The 16635-nt window shown below is 48.6% G+C and overlaps 1 protein-coding gene across 4 annotated transcripts in view; it reads right to left on the bottom strand.

Moving 5' to 3' along the window:
* Positions 1-16635, bottom strand: part of BRD4 (bromodomain containing 4) — an 81666-nt gene that overhangs the window by 25773 nt on the left and 39258 nt on the right. For all 4 annotated transcript variants that reach the window (XR_012063162.1, XR_012063161.1, XM_072947488.1 and 1 more), the window contains exons 2-6: positions 8447-8765; positions 4697-4834; positions 3456-3591; positions 1644-1933; positions 629-991 (exon numbers count right to left, since the gene is read on the bottom strand). Coding sequence is in view for 2 of the 4 variants with exons in the window: in XM_072947488.1 (XP_072803589.1) it covers positions 629-991; positions 1644-1933; positions 3456-3591; positions 4697-4834; positions 8447-8731 (1212 nt within the window). In the remaining 2 variants the exon portion in view is untranslated. The remainder of the gene's footprint in view (positions 1-628; positions 992-1643; positions 1934-3455; positions 3592-4696; positions 4835-8446; positions 8766-16635) is intronic.

The following is a 16635-nucleotide window of genomic DNA, read 5'->3' as shown; positions in this document are numbered from 1 at the left end:
ACTCACTGCGCCGGACTAACAGGCAAGTGGACAAAGAATCCAAAGAGGCAGAGCTTAAGCCAGAACCATAAAGGGAAGTTTGGGTCCAGTTCTGACCTGGCGTGTACTTGTCTTGGTAATACAGGATAGGACACCGGTCAAAAGGAACACAGCAGTGTCCCCTGCTCTGCCCATTCCATGTTTGGGCAGGTTTACTCCACTCCCAGAAAAAAAATGCCAAAAGGCTTAAAATAAGTAAAACCAAAAAGGCTTCAAAACACTACAGTGAAAATGCCAGCACTTGTGTTTCTCCTACTGACGAGAGACATCAAGGCCTTCTCAAAGACACAGAGCCTGGCAGAGTGACGGCCCTCCAAACTCTCCGGCAGCATCTGCCGCGTGAAGGTGTCTGTGGACACTGGGCCTCAAGGCCACAGAGGGCTCTGAGGACAAGGGGGCAGCACCGCTGTCTACAGCACACAGTCTCGGGGCTGTCCCCACGATCCCCAGCAGGGGGCGCTGGGCTTCTCTGGATGGGTAAGAAGAGTCTAGACAGCTAAGACTGGGCCCTTGCCCGGACTGGGCTCAGAGACGCCAGCCATCCTTGTCCTGGGGAGCCCCCGCCCCAGCTCCAGGGCACATCCCCCACCTTGATTGTGCTCATGTCCATGGGGTGCTTGATGATGTCACAGTAGTCATGCAGGCCCAGTGCCTCCACGTCCACGGGCTTATAAAAGGGCCAGGCATAGGCCGCGTGCTTCTTGGCGAACATCTCCTTGAGGATGCCGCTGCAGCACTTGAGCTGCTCCGACACCTTGCTGCTCTTATCCGGTGCTGGGTGCTGCTGCGAATCTGGCACGTCCTTCTTCGGGGGCTTAACAGGCCGGCTGCTCTCCCGCCTGGGGCCCAGCTTGGTGGTCTTGGGCTCCGGGGGCAGTGAGGGCGGCTCGTGAATGGGGTCGATGGTGGTGGGGGTGGTGGTGTCTGCTTTCCTCTTAACCCCCTTCTTTGTCTGCCGAGAGCACAGGCGTGACAGGCATAGTCAGAGGCGGCGGCCGGCACAGCGGGCCCTCAGGGTCACTCCTGAAGGCAGGTCCTTTCTAGGGTCTCAACACTCAAAGGGAACAGGGCCCAAAGGCAATTCCACAAATGAAGGACTGGAAACAGGGAGACCCTGTCCCACCACTCTGTTCTGAAGCTGGGACAGGACGCTGCCAGTGGCAGAAGGCACACAACTGCATGCGGGATCTGCTCACTGGAAGCCAGAGAGACCTACCTCCTAAAGCAGTTTCCTGCTTAATGCCAGGGAACTGTCCCACAGCCAACCCCGGTCACTCTGGCCACCCGTGGGAGGCACATTTCCGACACTACTTAAACAGCATCTGCAAATGTGCGGTTCTAAATCAGACATGGGGGGTGGGGGCAGCAACCACCTGAGAAGTGGGATCTTGGGGTCAGCAGGGCAACAGCTTCTGGGCTGTGCTGATTTAAACACAGTTTGACCCCCTTCCTCCCCAGAAATACCCACAAATGCCCAGGGAGCCAGAAGCACTGGCAAGGGTGGGTGAGTGTCTCCTATAAGCCTCATTGCAAACTGGGGAGGGAGGCAGGTGGCAGGACCCAACCAGTGGCCAGGCTGGGCGGCATACGCACAGGATGCTCACCTTCACAGGCTGTGGGGTGGCTGCGATGATGGGTGGGTGGCTCTGCACGGGCTGGGGGGCTGGCGCAGGTGGAGGTGGTGGCTGGGGGGGCACTGGTGGGGGCGTCTGCAGTGGCTGGGGAGGCACCACTGTCATAACAGGGGTCTGGACGATGAGGTCTGGGGTGACGGCGGGGAAGGGGTGAGGTGTGGCCTGCACAGATGGAGCATTCTGCTGAGGGGTCTGGGTCTGCGGAGGAGTAGACGCTTGCGTTGCGTTTGGTACCGTAGAGACACCAGGTTTTGCGGTCCCTACCAATCACAAAAGGGACAGGTTAGATGCAGTGCTTGCATGCTGGTTGACCTTGTGGGGACACTGCCACAGGTGGCAAGCGCATGTCTGCATGGGCATGGCACAGTGTCACCATAACTATTTGTCTAACAGAACAGCCTGAACACCCTTGACCTCAGCCAAATCTGTCCACCTGTCCCAGGGCGCTCCGAGGGCAGTGACACATGGCATTCCACACTTCCTGGGGTGTCCTGGCTCCATGTCCTGACTCGGGCACAAAGACCCCTTCAGGAGAATGAAGGCCTGAGCCAAAGGAGCAGGAAACACACGCTGAGAGTCAGCACCAGGATAGTGATGGAGAGGGGAAAAAAAAAGAAAAAGCTCCTTGGCACTTTCAGGCAGAGCTGTCCTCATTCCCAGAAACACTGCCTTCTGAGTAAGCATTTCTGGCAAGGGGCCGGCATCAGCAGCCCTGGCCAAGGTTTCTGGGAACTAGCAAGCTACCACCACTCTGAGCCACAGAGGGAGGCTAGGCAGCTACTGCCCTTCATGACCAGCTCAGGCTGCCTCCCTGCAGTGGTGTGGGTGAGCCAAAACATACAACACCCCACATCTGCCCCATGTGAAGACCAAACCCCTTACCCAGGCAGAGGGTAGGCCTCCTTGGCTGTAAGGTTACTGGATGCCTTTGAGCAAATTCCACGGCCAAGGGGTGGCCCTCAAGACCAGCTCTCCTTGGCTACCCCTCGGCCCTACAGGGGATCTAGCCAACCCCATTTTGCTCCTTTGAAGCCACCACTTCCAAGCAGGGTGGGAAGCCAGGTGAAAGCCTGCTCCTCAGAGAAGGAAACAACTCACAACACGGCCCACCTTGCAAGCACTGCTGTTGTGCAGCACAAGCTGTGGATGGCAAGATGGCAGAAGCAGCTGTTAGTACTTTTCCTAGAGAGAAACATTTTATGAGCAGGCTACTCCCTACCAGCTGGCCTCTGGAATCTTGTGTCAGGCTGAGAGACAGGGGTGCGTGCTAAGATAAACAAGGAGAGCCTGACTTTAGAAGACTATCAAATAGCAGGCATGGCTCTGACACAAATGCATTAAGATAATTCAAGTAACAAACCTCAAGGCTCTAGGATCAGGGTATTAGTATAGCCTTTGATCAGGTTAATTTCTTTTTTATCTAAAACAAAGAAACAAAGACTATGGCACTGGTGGGATGAAGAATTCAAATAGCTTAAAATGCTTTGAAAAGGTTACACTTTCCTTTTAACTGAAGTCCATCAAAAAAGGCAGTGTCCAATTTTTTTCTATTTTGGGGGGGGGTGTCATGTGACCCTCTGGGGTGGTTCCCACGATGAACTTGGCCCGACCATATCCAATTAGCAACAAAGCAGCCAGTGTATAATGCAGCTGTCTTCCCACCACGCCTAGTCCTCCAATGAACTTGGAGAAAGTTGGCAAAAACCTAGGGAGAAACAAAGCCAATTTCCTTGCTATTTCAGTGTGAAGCTAACAGTGCTGCGGACACAGAAGGTACCCTACCTGCTTCCTTCCTCCCACGTCCTCTTCCTTTTGCCTGGACTATCATGATCTCAGTTTCTTCTGTGGGCAGTTCGTTGATTTTCTGCAAGAAGAGCTTCTCCAGAGCTTCTGCCATTAAGACTATGTCATCTCCAGGCTAAAAGAGGAAACACATGGGGTGAGGGTTGGAGAGCCCGCCCCACTTTTCTAGACAGTACAAGAGCTCCACACCCTATGCCCCAAAGCATGGAGCATCATATTCAGGGTCCTTCCCCAATATGAACCCCAAAGGGCCACACAGCTACACCACCAGGCATCACTGGAGGCTTCATATGTCTGCAGGTCTGTTGCCTCTCTAGTCTTTTAAGTTCTGGCCTGAGAAACCATCCTAATACCTTAAGTATCCATCAAGCTCTGCCGATCACAGAGGCCCTCTATTGCATTAGAGCCTCCTTTAACACAATTCAACTTCACTTAAATTACACAGGATTTCTTGCCACAGATACAAGAGCATGGCTCCAATAATGTTCTCCAGTGTACCCCAAAGGCAGCTGGGACTCAGGGCAATGTCCATCTCTCACTCCCTTATAGGTCCCCACTCTGCCGCCTCATCGGTAATATGCTGTTTCCACTCGGCTCTAAACTGAAATCCTCATCTGTGCGCATTTCACTTAAACCTAGTGGTGAGAGCTGAGACTAAACAAATGCTTCGGCTTCATAGAACAGCCAAACTGAATGGTTTGGCTACTGGGTTAAGAAGCGATCTTTAGTTCTACATTTTAGGTCATGGGGCAGTTGATTCTATGGTTGTGAGTCATCAATGGTCATGTCCACAGTTGCAGATGCGGCAGGCCCCAATGCACCGTCTCTCACGTTTGGGTTTCTGTTTGAGTGCACCTTTGCACAATTACATTTTAGGAGGCTCCTTCCTGACAAGTCACGTCATCCAAACAGATTTCTTAGTAAGAGTTGTCACTGTCCTTTTCAAGAACCAAAACCCCAAGGGCTGAGAAGTACATACTTCAAGCTAACAAGGACACGTAGAAACACAGCCAGAATGTTTTTGGCCTCGAAAGAAACAGAACCAGTCACAAGCAAAACCAGCGCTCCTATTTACTTCTGCCTCCAATGGTCTCCTCTCATGAGACTCCAATCCCATCTGCTCTCAGTACCTCTGCCCACAGGTTCCAGACATGCACACCTCCTCCTCCTTTACCTCCTCTTTTCCCCAGGGCAGCTGGACATCAGCCCCCACATCTCACCTTGTTGTAGATGTAACAATTTGTAAACATAGTGTTGAAGTCCTGGATACATTCCTGAGCATTCCAGTAATAGTTGTTTTCCAAGCGCTTCTTTATTGTTCCCATATCCATAGGCGTTTTAATGATCTTATAGTAATCCTGGAGAGCAGAGAGCAAAAGGCCAGTGTCACCTCCACAGCCACGCAGCACTCACAGGCAGGCCTGTGATCTCACTTCAGGTTATTCCACAGGCACGCAGATCCAAGCTCTTCCATGGCATCTGTGAGCTATCTCAAGGGGGACTCCCAAGATAAAGCGGGTCAGGAAAGGATTCCTAAAGGCTGTGTGGCAACTCAGAGGGAAAATGTGCAAGCTTGCCAACTGTCCTGTCCAGGAACAGGTTGCCTTTATTGAGATTTATGTTTTCCTCTTTTTTTTTTGATTTCTAATAAATAATGGGGAAGGCATACAGCCTTTAAAAAAGTTCTTATCTGCTAAGACAACCATGGTAGGTTCTACTTTCTTCTCACTATTTGGAATTTTCTACATCCATAAAATGTAAAATCCTATGGAACTGGCACTGCAAGCCCATTCACAAGTGAATCCCTTGCTTTCTGTCACACTGAAGAACCACGGAGCAAAAGCCTCCACTTCCAGTCAAGTTCATTACATTTCCATTTCTTTTACCTGCACACAGTTCAGCATCTAAGGATCCACTAGTATCTGGATACAGTTAAGTGCCAGATGAAGATTTAAATGAATGGCTTTCACAATCCTTATTTTAAAAAAAAAGAAATCCAGCAGACCCACTCTCCAAACTTTCAGATCTTATTGACAAGTGCTAAACAGAAGGGGCCAGATGGCAGGTGTCCTGAAGTCCTTCAAATCAAACTCTCTACTATCATCACAGCTTTTCTCTAAATCTAAACCTAAATTTTAAAACCAAACACTTATTTTTAAAAACCACCAAAGGAGGAATTTGGGGACAGATCAGGAAGTGGCCAGGTTCCAGGTGGAATGACCACAGAGGGGCCAGGCCAAGGAGGGGAACCTGCATACAGCCAGCCAACCCCACTGAGAACCACATTCTCTGAGGTTCCCCTAATGAGGCTAAGGTGAGGTATCAGAACCAAGTACAAGAGGGAGCCTGATGACAGAGGGACAGGCCTATGGTTTAGCAAGCACTGAGGTCCTGCCCAGGAACAGTGGTGGACTACTTAAAAGGTAATCATGGGGTATGAGGTTCTGACTTGTTCTGACATCCATGAGAAAGGCACAGAAGCCACCAGCATACACATCAGGGCTGGCAGAGATCTCAGCCCTGCCCAAACAAGGGCTGCAAACAGAGGCCTAGGTGCCCTGGCCAGGAGGCCTCAAGGGTAGACTGAAGCAGACTTTCTACGTTACACTTACACTGACCACCTTTCCCTAGAGAACCAAGTCCAAATATATTTTCCCTAGGGGAAATTTAGGTTTTATTCTATGGCCAAAGTTCTCTTAGAATGGTATCAGGTGCTTGAACTGGCCTCGGCATGTGTCAAGTGGTTCAAGGCCAAAGAGGATAGTGGCTGAGGACAGAATAGGAAGGAGGTGAGATGATGACAAAAGGGGGTGCTGGGGACTGAAAGGGAGGCAGGGACTTGGGGCATGACAATCCAATTGTACATGTGTACTGAACAAAAGAGCCAGGCATTCTAGTAAGAAGTCCAGCAGGGACCAGAGGCCAAAACACAGGTAAAGATCTGGTGGGCATCAGAAAACAGGAAGAAACTTTTTTGGGTGGCGCTATTAACATTTCCTGGAGAAGTGGGTTGTTTATGGGAAACTAGGCTTTAGCAAGACATTTTCCCCAGCCAATCAGCCCCGCCCCATCCCTCTGGATCAGTACCACACTCTCCCCATCTCTCTGAAGACTTTGGACCAGTGCCACTATCCACAGGCCTCTTCTTCCTATGTCAGAGCTGCTGAGGGTGACATCTACAGTCACACTGTGGCCCCTGGGGAACCTGCTCTCCACTTCAGAGAATGACCTCAAACCCCCAAACCCCTTGGCCTAACAGACCTCCCACATCCATGTCTGTCCTACTGGCTGGGATGCTGCCTTCTTGGAGTCTCAGGCCCCCCAGTCCCCCTTTCTCCTCAGTCTTCACCCTCTCAGCTCTCCTTGCCTCTGCACCCTCTGCATTTTCCTGTAACAAACCAACCCCTCCTCCTTCTGGCCCTGCTGCACTTTCCCTTCAAAGCTAAATTTCTTGAAATGATGGCTTCACATCCTCACCTTCTCATTCATATCGCTGTGAATCTGGTTTCTACTTCTGTGTCACATGGTCCTAAGGTCACCAACGCCCTCCTAAAGGCCAACAGGAGGGTCAGGTTGGAATCCTCATCTCTTTGACCTCCCTGTGTAGTCTCTGATGTAGCAACTTGGGGGGCTCCCCTCTGCTGGCAATCCTCCTGGCCTCCCACCTCCCTCCAGTGCTGTAAAAAAGCACACTTGGATTCCAATCTCCAGCTCCTTCTACCCCCATTCTTTGCATTTGCTCTCACAAGGTTACTTCATCTAGGACCATGCAGAGCTCAGCCCATTAGCCCAGCTAGAAAGTGATACAGCAATCTCTCCCAAGAGCTTCCCTCCAGCGGCAGGATCATTGCCTCTACTCCTGGTTGTGGTCAATGGATGAGAGTGGCCTCTGAAGTCTGGATTTGGTGGAAGACCCTTCTTTTGCCCCCAACTCCCTTCCTGAGCCAGTTCGTTACCCAGACCTGCAGCAGCCCCTCCCAACTCTCTCTGTGAGTGCATACGATGCGTATTCAATGAATAGATAGTATCAGACAGCTGTCACAGACACAGCGGCTTTCAAACAAGGAAAGTCATGTAGTGTGTTCCTCCTCCTTGAAACCAGACGCCTGGCAGAGACTGAGGATCCTATACCCGTGCAGAGCAGTTCTAACTCGCAGACCCATGCCTAGGTCAAAAGCAGCAATCGTCTAATTCCAATTCCCTTGCCCAGGGGTGTGTGTGGAATCTGGCAACAGCAGAGAGCAATTTAAAGATAATTAGCCCATGACGCTTTGAAGAAAGGAAAAAATTAACACATTTATGTCGTTTGCTCTCCTAGGTTCAGTTAGAGGTACAAGTTGAGTTTCTAGGACCATGTGCTAGGGGTGTGGGCAAGAGGAAAACTCCCCCTACCCCAAAGGAGAGGAACAAGAGTACAAAACAACAAGAGCCAGTACAGTGTGGCCACAAGGTGGGCAGGTGTGAGGGTGTGTGCAAAGGTATCCAGGGACAAAGCTGCACCCCTACCCCTCTCTTCAGTCAGGCCACTTTCATGTACCTGGCTCCCTGGGAGGCATTTCACTGCCTTCTCAAACTGCCCCGCACTCTGGGTGATGATGACACCAGTACCAGAAGAAGTGCTGTAGTCAGCCAGTCCTCTTCTGAAAACTCTGATCAACCATGTCTGAGAAGGGAGGGCTTGACCCCACCATGGAACTGGAAGGAAAGCTGCAAGCACTCCTTCATCCACTTCAACCTCTTACACAGTACTTTCTGGGATCCTAGTATCAAAGAAACCAGTTACTGCTTAAGCCAGTCAGCAGGTTCTTTCTCCTTCCCAATTTTCACTCATCAGGACTGCCGAAACCACTCACTCAAGGGCCCGTGCTTTCACAATGACTCCAAAGGTATATCCACCCTCCCATAAGTCCACCCTCACACAGGAGGAGACCTGGAGGATGGCAGCCCCAGGCCTTGCAGAAGTTACTCACAGGGAGGTTTAGCTTGACGGCGTCCACAGGCTGCTGGAAAGGCCACGCAAACTGGTGTTTCCATAGTGTCTTGAGCACCACTTTGAGCAGATATTGCAGTTGGTTGGTCTGTCTCTTGGGCTTGTTGGGGTTGGAAGTCTCCGGGGGCGGGGGATTGGTGCTGGCTGTGTTGGCTTGCTGGGGTTGGGCCTGGGCCTGCGTTGTAGACATCTGGGTAGTTTCTAGTCCATCCCCCATTACTGGCAGATTTCTCAATCTCGTCCCAGGACCGCTCTCCGCAGACATGCTACTGATCCCATCACATTCTTCGCCGGGCACTCTACAAGGGAAGAGAAAAGCCATCATCAGAGACCAGGCAGCAGATGGATGCCACTCACAACGACACATGCCCCTGGGCTGTGGCTTCCGAGAGATGAGTTCCTCTGGTGAAAACCAATCAGGTTGGCTGGGGAGACGCTCCATGCACTGATGAAAGGGTCGCAGTATCTGCTCTCCTTAAAGACTCATCAATCAGTAGGAAGGAAAGAGGCCCCAACTTTGAGGGCCAGGGCATGGAGTCCAGAGTCAACCAGGAGCTGGAAGAGGCTGCAGAAGGTATGAAGTTCATGGGGAAGTGGATACAATAATCAAGTTTTCACATCTAAGAGTTTTTAGGGGACACTGCTTGTGTGTTAGACAGGATTATTTACAAATCCCAAATTATGTCATTTTCATTAAAATTGTATTTGTGACTCATGAAGCATCCACCCAAGTAATTCCATTTGGTAAGCAGGGGCCTGGCAGGAAGCAGTAGGAAGGCCAGGCTGCCCACCCTTGAATGGCCCATGCAATACACTACTGAGCACTCAGGGACAAACCTCACACTTACGAAGAACATTTTTTCGGTAATTTAAATAATGCGTGTTTGCTAATTAAAGAAATACCACAAGGTAACTGCTGATAACATAAAAACAAATCCATACTCAACCTACTGTTTTATTAACCAGCTTTCCAAAGCTTATTTATAAAAGCACAGAGAGGCACCTGTGATCCACCAGGACGGGGCGACACAGGAGACCCCCGATCAGTGCCTTATATGTATCCTGTTCAGTTACTTACAGGAGAGCCACAGGGCAGCGGGTACATGTTTTTTACTGTCAAACTGTCCCCTAACCCGGAAACACATTAACCCACTCATTACTCAGAGTGCCAAGAGTTTCCACACTCTATTCATAAGAAGAAACATCTGCTCAAAAGTGTACCGACCATTTGCACCTTTTGTGCGCTATGCTTCTGACACCTTTCTACTGGCAAGAAAAAGGAATGAGTCTGCGGAGGAAAAAAGACTTTGTAAGCTAGGAGCTGCCTGCATCTAATGGGTGACTCCAGTAATAAACCTAGGAGTTCAGTCAGGGTAAGAAAACCTCTCTAGCTGAGGAAGTCAGGCAAGGTTTTAGGAAAAGAGAGCAGAGCAGATTTTTAGGATCACAGGACTCTGGTGGGTAGAGGGGTCAAGCTGGCTGGCTATGTCACAGCTTTTGCTCTGGAATACACTTAACAGATACTAGTTATTCTACCTGCTGTTGAATTACTATATAATTCAGTCCAAGTGTAATTTAAAACAAGGTTCTCGCAATGGTTTTTGTAAATGCAGTTCTGGCAAATTACCAAATTTTAAAGGCACGAGAAAGGAACTCACTGTGTGAAAAGCAACTCACTCAAGTAAAAGCAACTTAGTCCATCATGGCAGGGCTGTAAAGAGCTAGACCTCAGCCCAAGGCCAGATAAAATCAGCATGGCCAGGGAGACTGCTTTCCTTCCAGGGTGCTGACTGCAGGTCTAGCTATCAACTGCTTAGAGAACACACGTAGAGCGTGCTGCTCTAAGGAGAAGGCTGTGGCAGGGAGGGGACCTGTGTGGGAGCAGCCCATGGCCACTGAGTGTAAGACTCCGGATCTTACAGATCTGAGAAATGAATCCTTTGCTTTAAGAGGAAAGACTGCTCTCTAACCCTTTTCAAAGAGATAAGTGATTTAAGAGTGCCTTTTGCCTATTCAGAAATGAGATGCCAATCACTCAAAAAATAATGAATAATTCATTAATCCTTTAGCTCAGAGAAAAGGGCGATACTGTCCAATGCTGGAGGGAAGGAATGTTACAGCAATGTGAATTAGGTGTCTAGAGGTGGTCTTGCATCTGATGCTAAACTTAAGTATTTAATGATGTCCAAATGCATCCAAGATGCCAGCAAAAAATTCAGTTTGCACCCTCTCAGGGTAACTCTCAAGACTTTAGAGGCAAGGGACAGCTCCTACGGAAACCTCTAAGTTCTCTACATGGAGAACATCTGCCCAGGAAGAACACTCACAGGAAGGGGGCTTTTGTGGGTGCAAAGCCAATTCTTAGCACCTCTCTTGCACACACGGTGCTAGAGATGGGGAAGGGGCACCCAGAGATAAAACTAGACAGGTATCTGACATGAGAGTGTGTTGGGGACTGGAGGTGGGGACTGGCTGGCCAGCAGCCAGTGAAAGCATTCCCCAAGCCAAGACAGCAGTGTGCCTGGGGTTCAGTACTAAGAAGGGGCACTTCCCTGAAGCAACTTAATTTGACAGTGGACATCATGAAACTTTGCAACAACACAACCTTGCAGGAGCACTGTGGACTACGATAGTTTTCAAAGGCAGGCATGACTGGGTAGGCTTGCTTCAGGCTCTGGGGATACAATGCACTTCCCTTTACCATCAGGGATATTTCTGGTACAAGTTTGGCCAGAACTAAGGGCCATGTTGTCCTGGAAATAAGTGCCATGCAATGAATCAAGGAGGGAGGGTGCGCTTGGAGGTCTACTGGTGGGGGGTACCTAAAGTGTACCTGGCTGGGAACTTGGAAAGGATGGGGTGTACCCTGGAGCCCAGACTTGAGTAAACGCATCTCAGTGAAAGCAGGAAGGAGGTCACATACAGATTCAGGGTGGGGAGCATCCAAAGGCTGGGGTAAGGTGAAAGAGCCTGCTCAGAGGGAAGAGAGAACAAGGGGCTAGGGTGAATCACCTGACACTGAGTGTGACTGGGGTGGGGGGGATTCTGGCCGAGAGTATGTCACTGCTGACCTAAGGTGAAGCAGGGTATGGAGGGCAGCGTGAGAAGGCAGCACACTGGAAGCTGCATTCGACTGTGCATGGAGTCTTGCAGACAAAAAGCATGCCTTCACTCCTGAAGTGAATGGCAGGAAAGAGGAAAAAGATTCCTCCAAGTTCTGAGGTTTAGTTGATAAACAGTGGGGACCTCAATCTCAGAGAAGTAGGGTCCACAGCCACCTGCAGAGAGACACGCCAGGGCTCGGGGATGGGGCCATGGAAAGGTTCACAGAGCCATGTCCCCAAAGCCACCAGGAGAGCACAAATTGGCTTTAGATAGATGGCATTTAATCATTTAGTGCACATTCCCTTCTTTTCATTTCCTTTTATTCTCATTCCAGTATTGACAGGTAATCCCTGTTTGTGCTAGTGTGAAAGGCTGTGCTGAGGGATGACAGCAGACAATACTATTATCTAGATGGAATTTAACAATATTGTTTTGTTCTCATGGTCTTTAAAAAACTCTGATGTCAATGTTACTTCTGATTTGGTATCCTTTCAAAATAAAGCTGCTATAAGCAAAACAGTAAACTGGTAAAAACAAAAACAAACAGTTAAGGATATCACGATAGAACAGGACAAGGATAAAGTAAGGAGTGGTGAGGGCAGCCAGCTAAGACTAACTCCAGGTTCCAGGTGGGGAAGCCAGTGGGCTAGAATTTGCAGAAAATTGTTGGAAGAGGGAGAGAGGATGGAGAGGCACTCACAGGATGGCAGGAACTATACAGTGCTCCCTCACAAACCCTCCATAGGTTAAGTGGATGGGGTAATCATTTACGGGGCAACTAAAGAAACTGCGGTTGGAAACCAGTAAGACACAAGGGGAGACAGAAAGATGAATGGCACAGGCAACATGCCAGCTAGCCAAGAGCCTGTGGTTTGGTGGTCATGAGCTAGATACAGAGAGATACAGGACATGCTGAGTGCTTGGATACAGGTATTCACAGAGAGGCAGCACAACAGAGAAAGAAATATGTCAGTCGGGTTTAAGGATGCCTGGAGTTGGCTGGAAGAGGGTTTCCATGCATCAGGACCAGCAAGAACAAAGGAGCAAAAGAGGATGAATGTAACTGTGGCCCCATCATGAAGGGAGGCTTAGACGCACTGGAGAAGTGACCCTGGGAGTGAGGGTGGCATTTAGTGAAGATGAAGAATGATCTGCAGTTTGGTTTCTACTATTAAATACCTCCTACAAAGAAGCTTAGGAATTACACAGCTAAGCACGTGCCGGGTAAGCTGTGGCAGGCAAGGAGCAGGAGCAGCCCCACTTCTAAGGAGATGTGCTGGCCCGAGGGCAGTGAAGCTCTGTCAGCCACAAGGACACAGGCTGCCAGAGGGCTGAAACAAGCACCTCCCACCAGGAGGAAGAAGCTCCATAAATTTTCCATTAAGTAACGATGTGCTGGAAATCTTTAAGCAGTGTCTCCAAGGCAAGATGAAGTCAAGGCAACTGAGATCTGGAACTTCTGGGCTGTGTGCCTCTTCTCCTTCCAAATGGACTCTCGGCAAAGCCAAGGATGGAGGGCTCTAGACACAACTACTTTCCTTCACCTTCAAACCACGCCCACATGGGCCCTTGAGCCAAGGAAGCTGAATTTTCTGCTCAAAAAATGAACAGAGCTTTTTCTACAGAAAATGTGACACTCTAACTTTGTCTCATCTCTGCTTTAAACCACTACCTCCACCACAGAAGCCAAAACACCCTTTCCAGCCAGAACACCCAACCACCTCCCATCTGACACACAGTGGCATTTAATCTTGACAACTCAGACTGGTTCTAGCCTCATCCCCATTTTAAAGATAAGAAAATCGAGGCATAGAAACGTAACTGACCCAGGAAGTAGAAAGATCAGGCCTATCCAGTTACTGTGGCCCATAATCTGGCACAATTCCTGGAAAGTTTCAGTTGGCTTTTGAGTCAAAGTCCCCATCTGTGAGCTGAATATGCACCTCTAAGAGAGTCCAATGCAAACAGCTGGGAGAGGCTGGCCCATTTTAAGTAATACGAAAAACCAACCACAAAACCCACACCCTTGTAACAACTGAGGTCAATTCATAAGGAAAGAAAATGCTGGAGGCTGCCAGCCCAAATGTAAAGAAATGATGAGTCTGACAGATGAGATGGATCCACAAGTACCTCAAAGTTTCTTTTATGAAGCTCTGAGGACAACTGAAGACAGGTGACATCCATGGCCCCAATGTATGGGATCACCACATATGACAACTAAGCCATGAGGATCATCACAGGATGCCTGGGATTCCTGTACTATATTCACTTGGGGGCCTGGGCAGCACTCATACCTCAAGAAACCACACCCAGGATAGTCTGCAGCTTGCAGATCAGCTGTTTGAGGACTGCAGACAAGTAAACTCCTCAAAAACTTTAAAAAGCCATTCATTCATGCTGAAGCAAAGAACACTAGGGAAGACAACAAGAGTCTCTAGTCTGTTGTGGGCCAAGGAAGCGAGGCACTGGTGAACAGCTCCCTGCGACAGCCAGGATGACTTTTGTAAGGCACAGGTCCAACTGTGTTGCGACATTGGGTAAATCCTTCCCAGTAGTCTCCCCTACCGTGTACTGTCCCAGTCCCTAGCATCAACACTCCAAACAACATGGTAGCCACAATGGGCCCCTTCCCTATCAGCTTCATGCCTTTTATCTGCTGTACCTGGTGCTTCCCTGATCTCTGTCTAGTGGCTTCAATGGTCAGCACACACACCTGGAAGCCCAAGGGCAGGGCCATCTTTACTTCACTCTTGTCCTCTGAATACACAGCAGGTGCTTAGTGAATGACTCAGGTAAAGTAGTCACCCTACAGTGACCACACGGTTGTCACCCTAGGTCTTCTAAGCCCAATTCAGAGCTCTGGAAAAGGAAACCAGCTTGCACTCTCACACAGAAAATTTGACTGTTACACTCTCACTTAATCAGCTAACGTGTCCTGTCTGAGCTACATGCCAGGGCTGGGGACTCTGCAGTCAACATGATGTTCTTCGGGTGATTAAGCAATACTTGGATGAGTATTGTGAAAAAGAATGGTAGGGCCACTGTGATCACGGACAAGGAGGGTGTGCACTCCTGTGGTGGGTGAGGCAGAGAGGGACAAGGCTTATGACGGACAGGAGAAGGAAAAACTGACGCAGTAATACAGGCACAGGTATGGAGGCAGGAGAGATACCAGGGCCTGTGAAGAGCTGAAAGGAGAACAGGCGGGGTGGCACAGTGTAGGGACCATGTGACCACGCTGGGTTTTATCCTTCACAAGTCCCTGACTGTAGGGCAGGAGCAAGGGGGTGGGGGTGGGGGTGGGGGAGCCCTTAGATGGAGCACTGAGGTTGGATTCCAGGATCATCGGGAGGTAGAGACAAGAATCGCATTCCTGCCTGGAATATAGTTTCATCCTCAACTATACCTGCACAATGCAGCATAGTGTTTACAGATGCAAAAGATGGGGAACCAAAGAATGGGTGAATGGAGACAGGGTAAATCAGTGAGGGTGCCTATAAGATTGCTCTGTGTGCTCTGAGTCCTGCAGAAAATCAATGGCTCTCAGCACCATGGCTCAATAGGGAGAGGAGGCTAAAAACTCCAACTTATAAATCTATATGTAGATACTAGGAGGAATTTATTACTTGGATTCTCATGACAGTGTAGACACCAACTTCAACCAATTCAATCAAAATTTTACATCTAAAAGATCCAAAAATGCTATTCCCTTTATTTTCACACTTACCTGTGGCCAAGAGGTGGGAGCCACCAATTACTGTATTCAGTTAGTTGAAGGTCAAGGGACAGGAAGAGAATTTGACGTATCGTATCCAAGCAAAAGAAAGCTGCATGACCCAACCAGGTGCCCAATTTCTGGATCTACTCTCAACAGATAGCTTACGACGTTATTTCCAGTTTACAGGAATAAGAAGAAATAGATGAAGAGAAATTAGTGCCCTGATTCCCCAACGGGATGCTGAGGCACCCTAGGGAGTCACAGTAACTCAGAGAGGCACTGTGAGAACTATAAGCTCAAGGTAATTGATAATTTCAATGTTAGACTGCACTGTATTCCTTTCGACGTCATATCTTGCAACACCTGTGTTTAGCAGTTGTGATAAATAGCAAACATGGTTAGTTGGCCCTTGGTATCTGCAGATTCAATCAACAGCTGATCAAAAATGTTGGGGGGGGGGTTCCCGAAAGTTCCAAAAAGCAAAACTTCAATTTGCTGTGCACTGACAACTACACAGAATTTACGCTGTGTTTACAAGTATTTACATAGCATTTACACTGTATTAGGTATAAGTAACCTAGAGATGATTTAAAATGTATGAGAGGACAGAGGACATGCAACAGGTTATATGCAAACACTATGCCATTTTATATAAGGGACTCGAGTACCTGTGGTTTTGAGTGTCTGGTGGCAGGTGTATATGTCCCCGAAATAATCCCTTGAGAATACCAAGGGATGACTGTACCATGTAAAAATCAACGTGGGACACAGAAAATGTGGGCAGTGGGTGTCTGATCTGGTTCTAACGTTTGAAGAGTTGTGCAGTACCCAACTGGCACACATTCCATTAGGAACTGGCTGTAGTTATGCAAGGATGTAATATTTCTTCCTTTCAATTTATGTCTTTTATTTTTTTCAAACAGCTATATACAGTTGTCAGGACATTAGTACATATTCATTTGTTTATATCTAACTACCTAATGAAATTGTTAAGTATTTCCTTTGGCCTAAGATCATGATGAAAAAATTGAGATGCTAAGGGCACTATGAACCAAGAAAGTTTGGGAACCGAAGGGCTAATGAAAATAAAAATGTAAATTCTTTCCCTATGTTTATAAACCCTTGATTAAGCATTCCTGCTTTCAAGGATGTTCTTTCCTATCATTCCAACTCATCTAAGTGATTTGAGAAAATTTTAAGGACAGATAGTATTTAGCAGACAACACAACTGTAACATTTTTCAAACTTCAACAGTATTTTCTTTTCTGGAGATTAGGAGTTGAGACAGAGAGAGAAAGATAATGGGCAGGTTTGGGTCTGGGCTTTGGAAGGCAAGAGAGGTAAAG

Source organism: Vicugna pacos, chromosome 22 (assembly GCF_048564905.1).
Source record: "Vicugna pacos chromosome 22, VicPac4, whole genome shotgun sequence".
In the NCBI taxonomy this organism is placed as follows: Eukaryota; Metazoa; Chordata; class Mammalia; order Artiodactyla; family Camelidae; genus Vicugna; species Vicugna pacos.
This window is presented reverse-complemented; position numbering and strand designations above follow the sequence as displayed.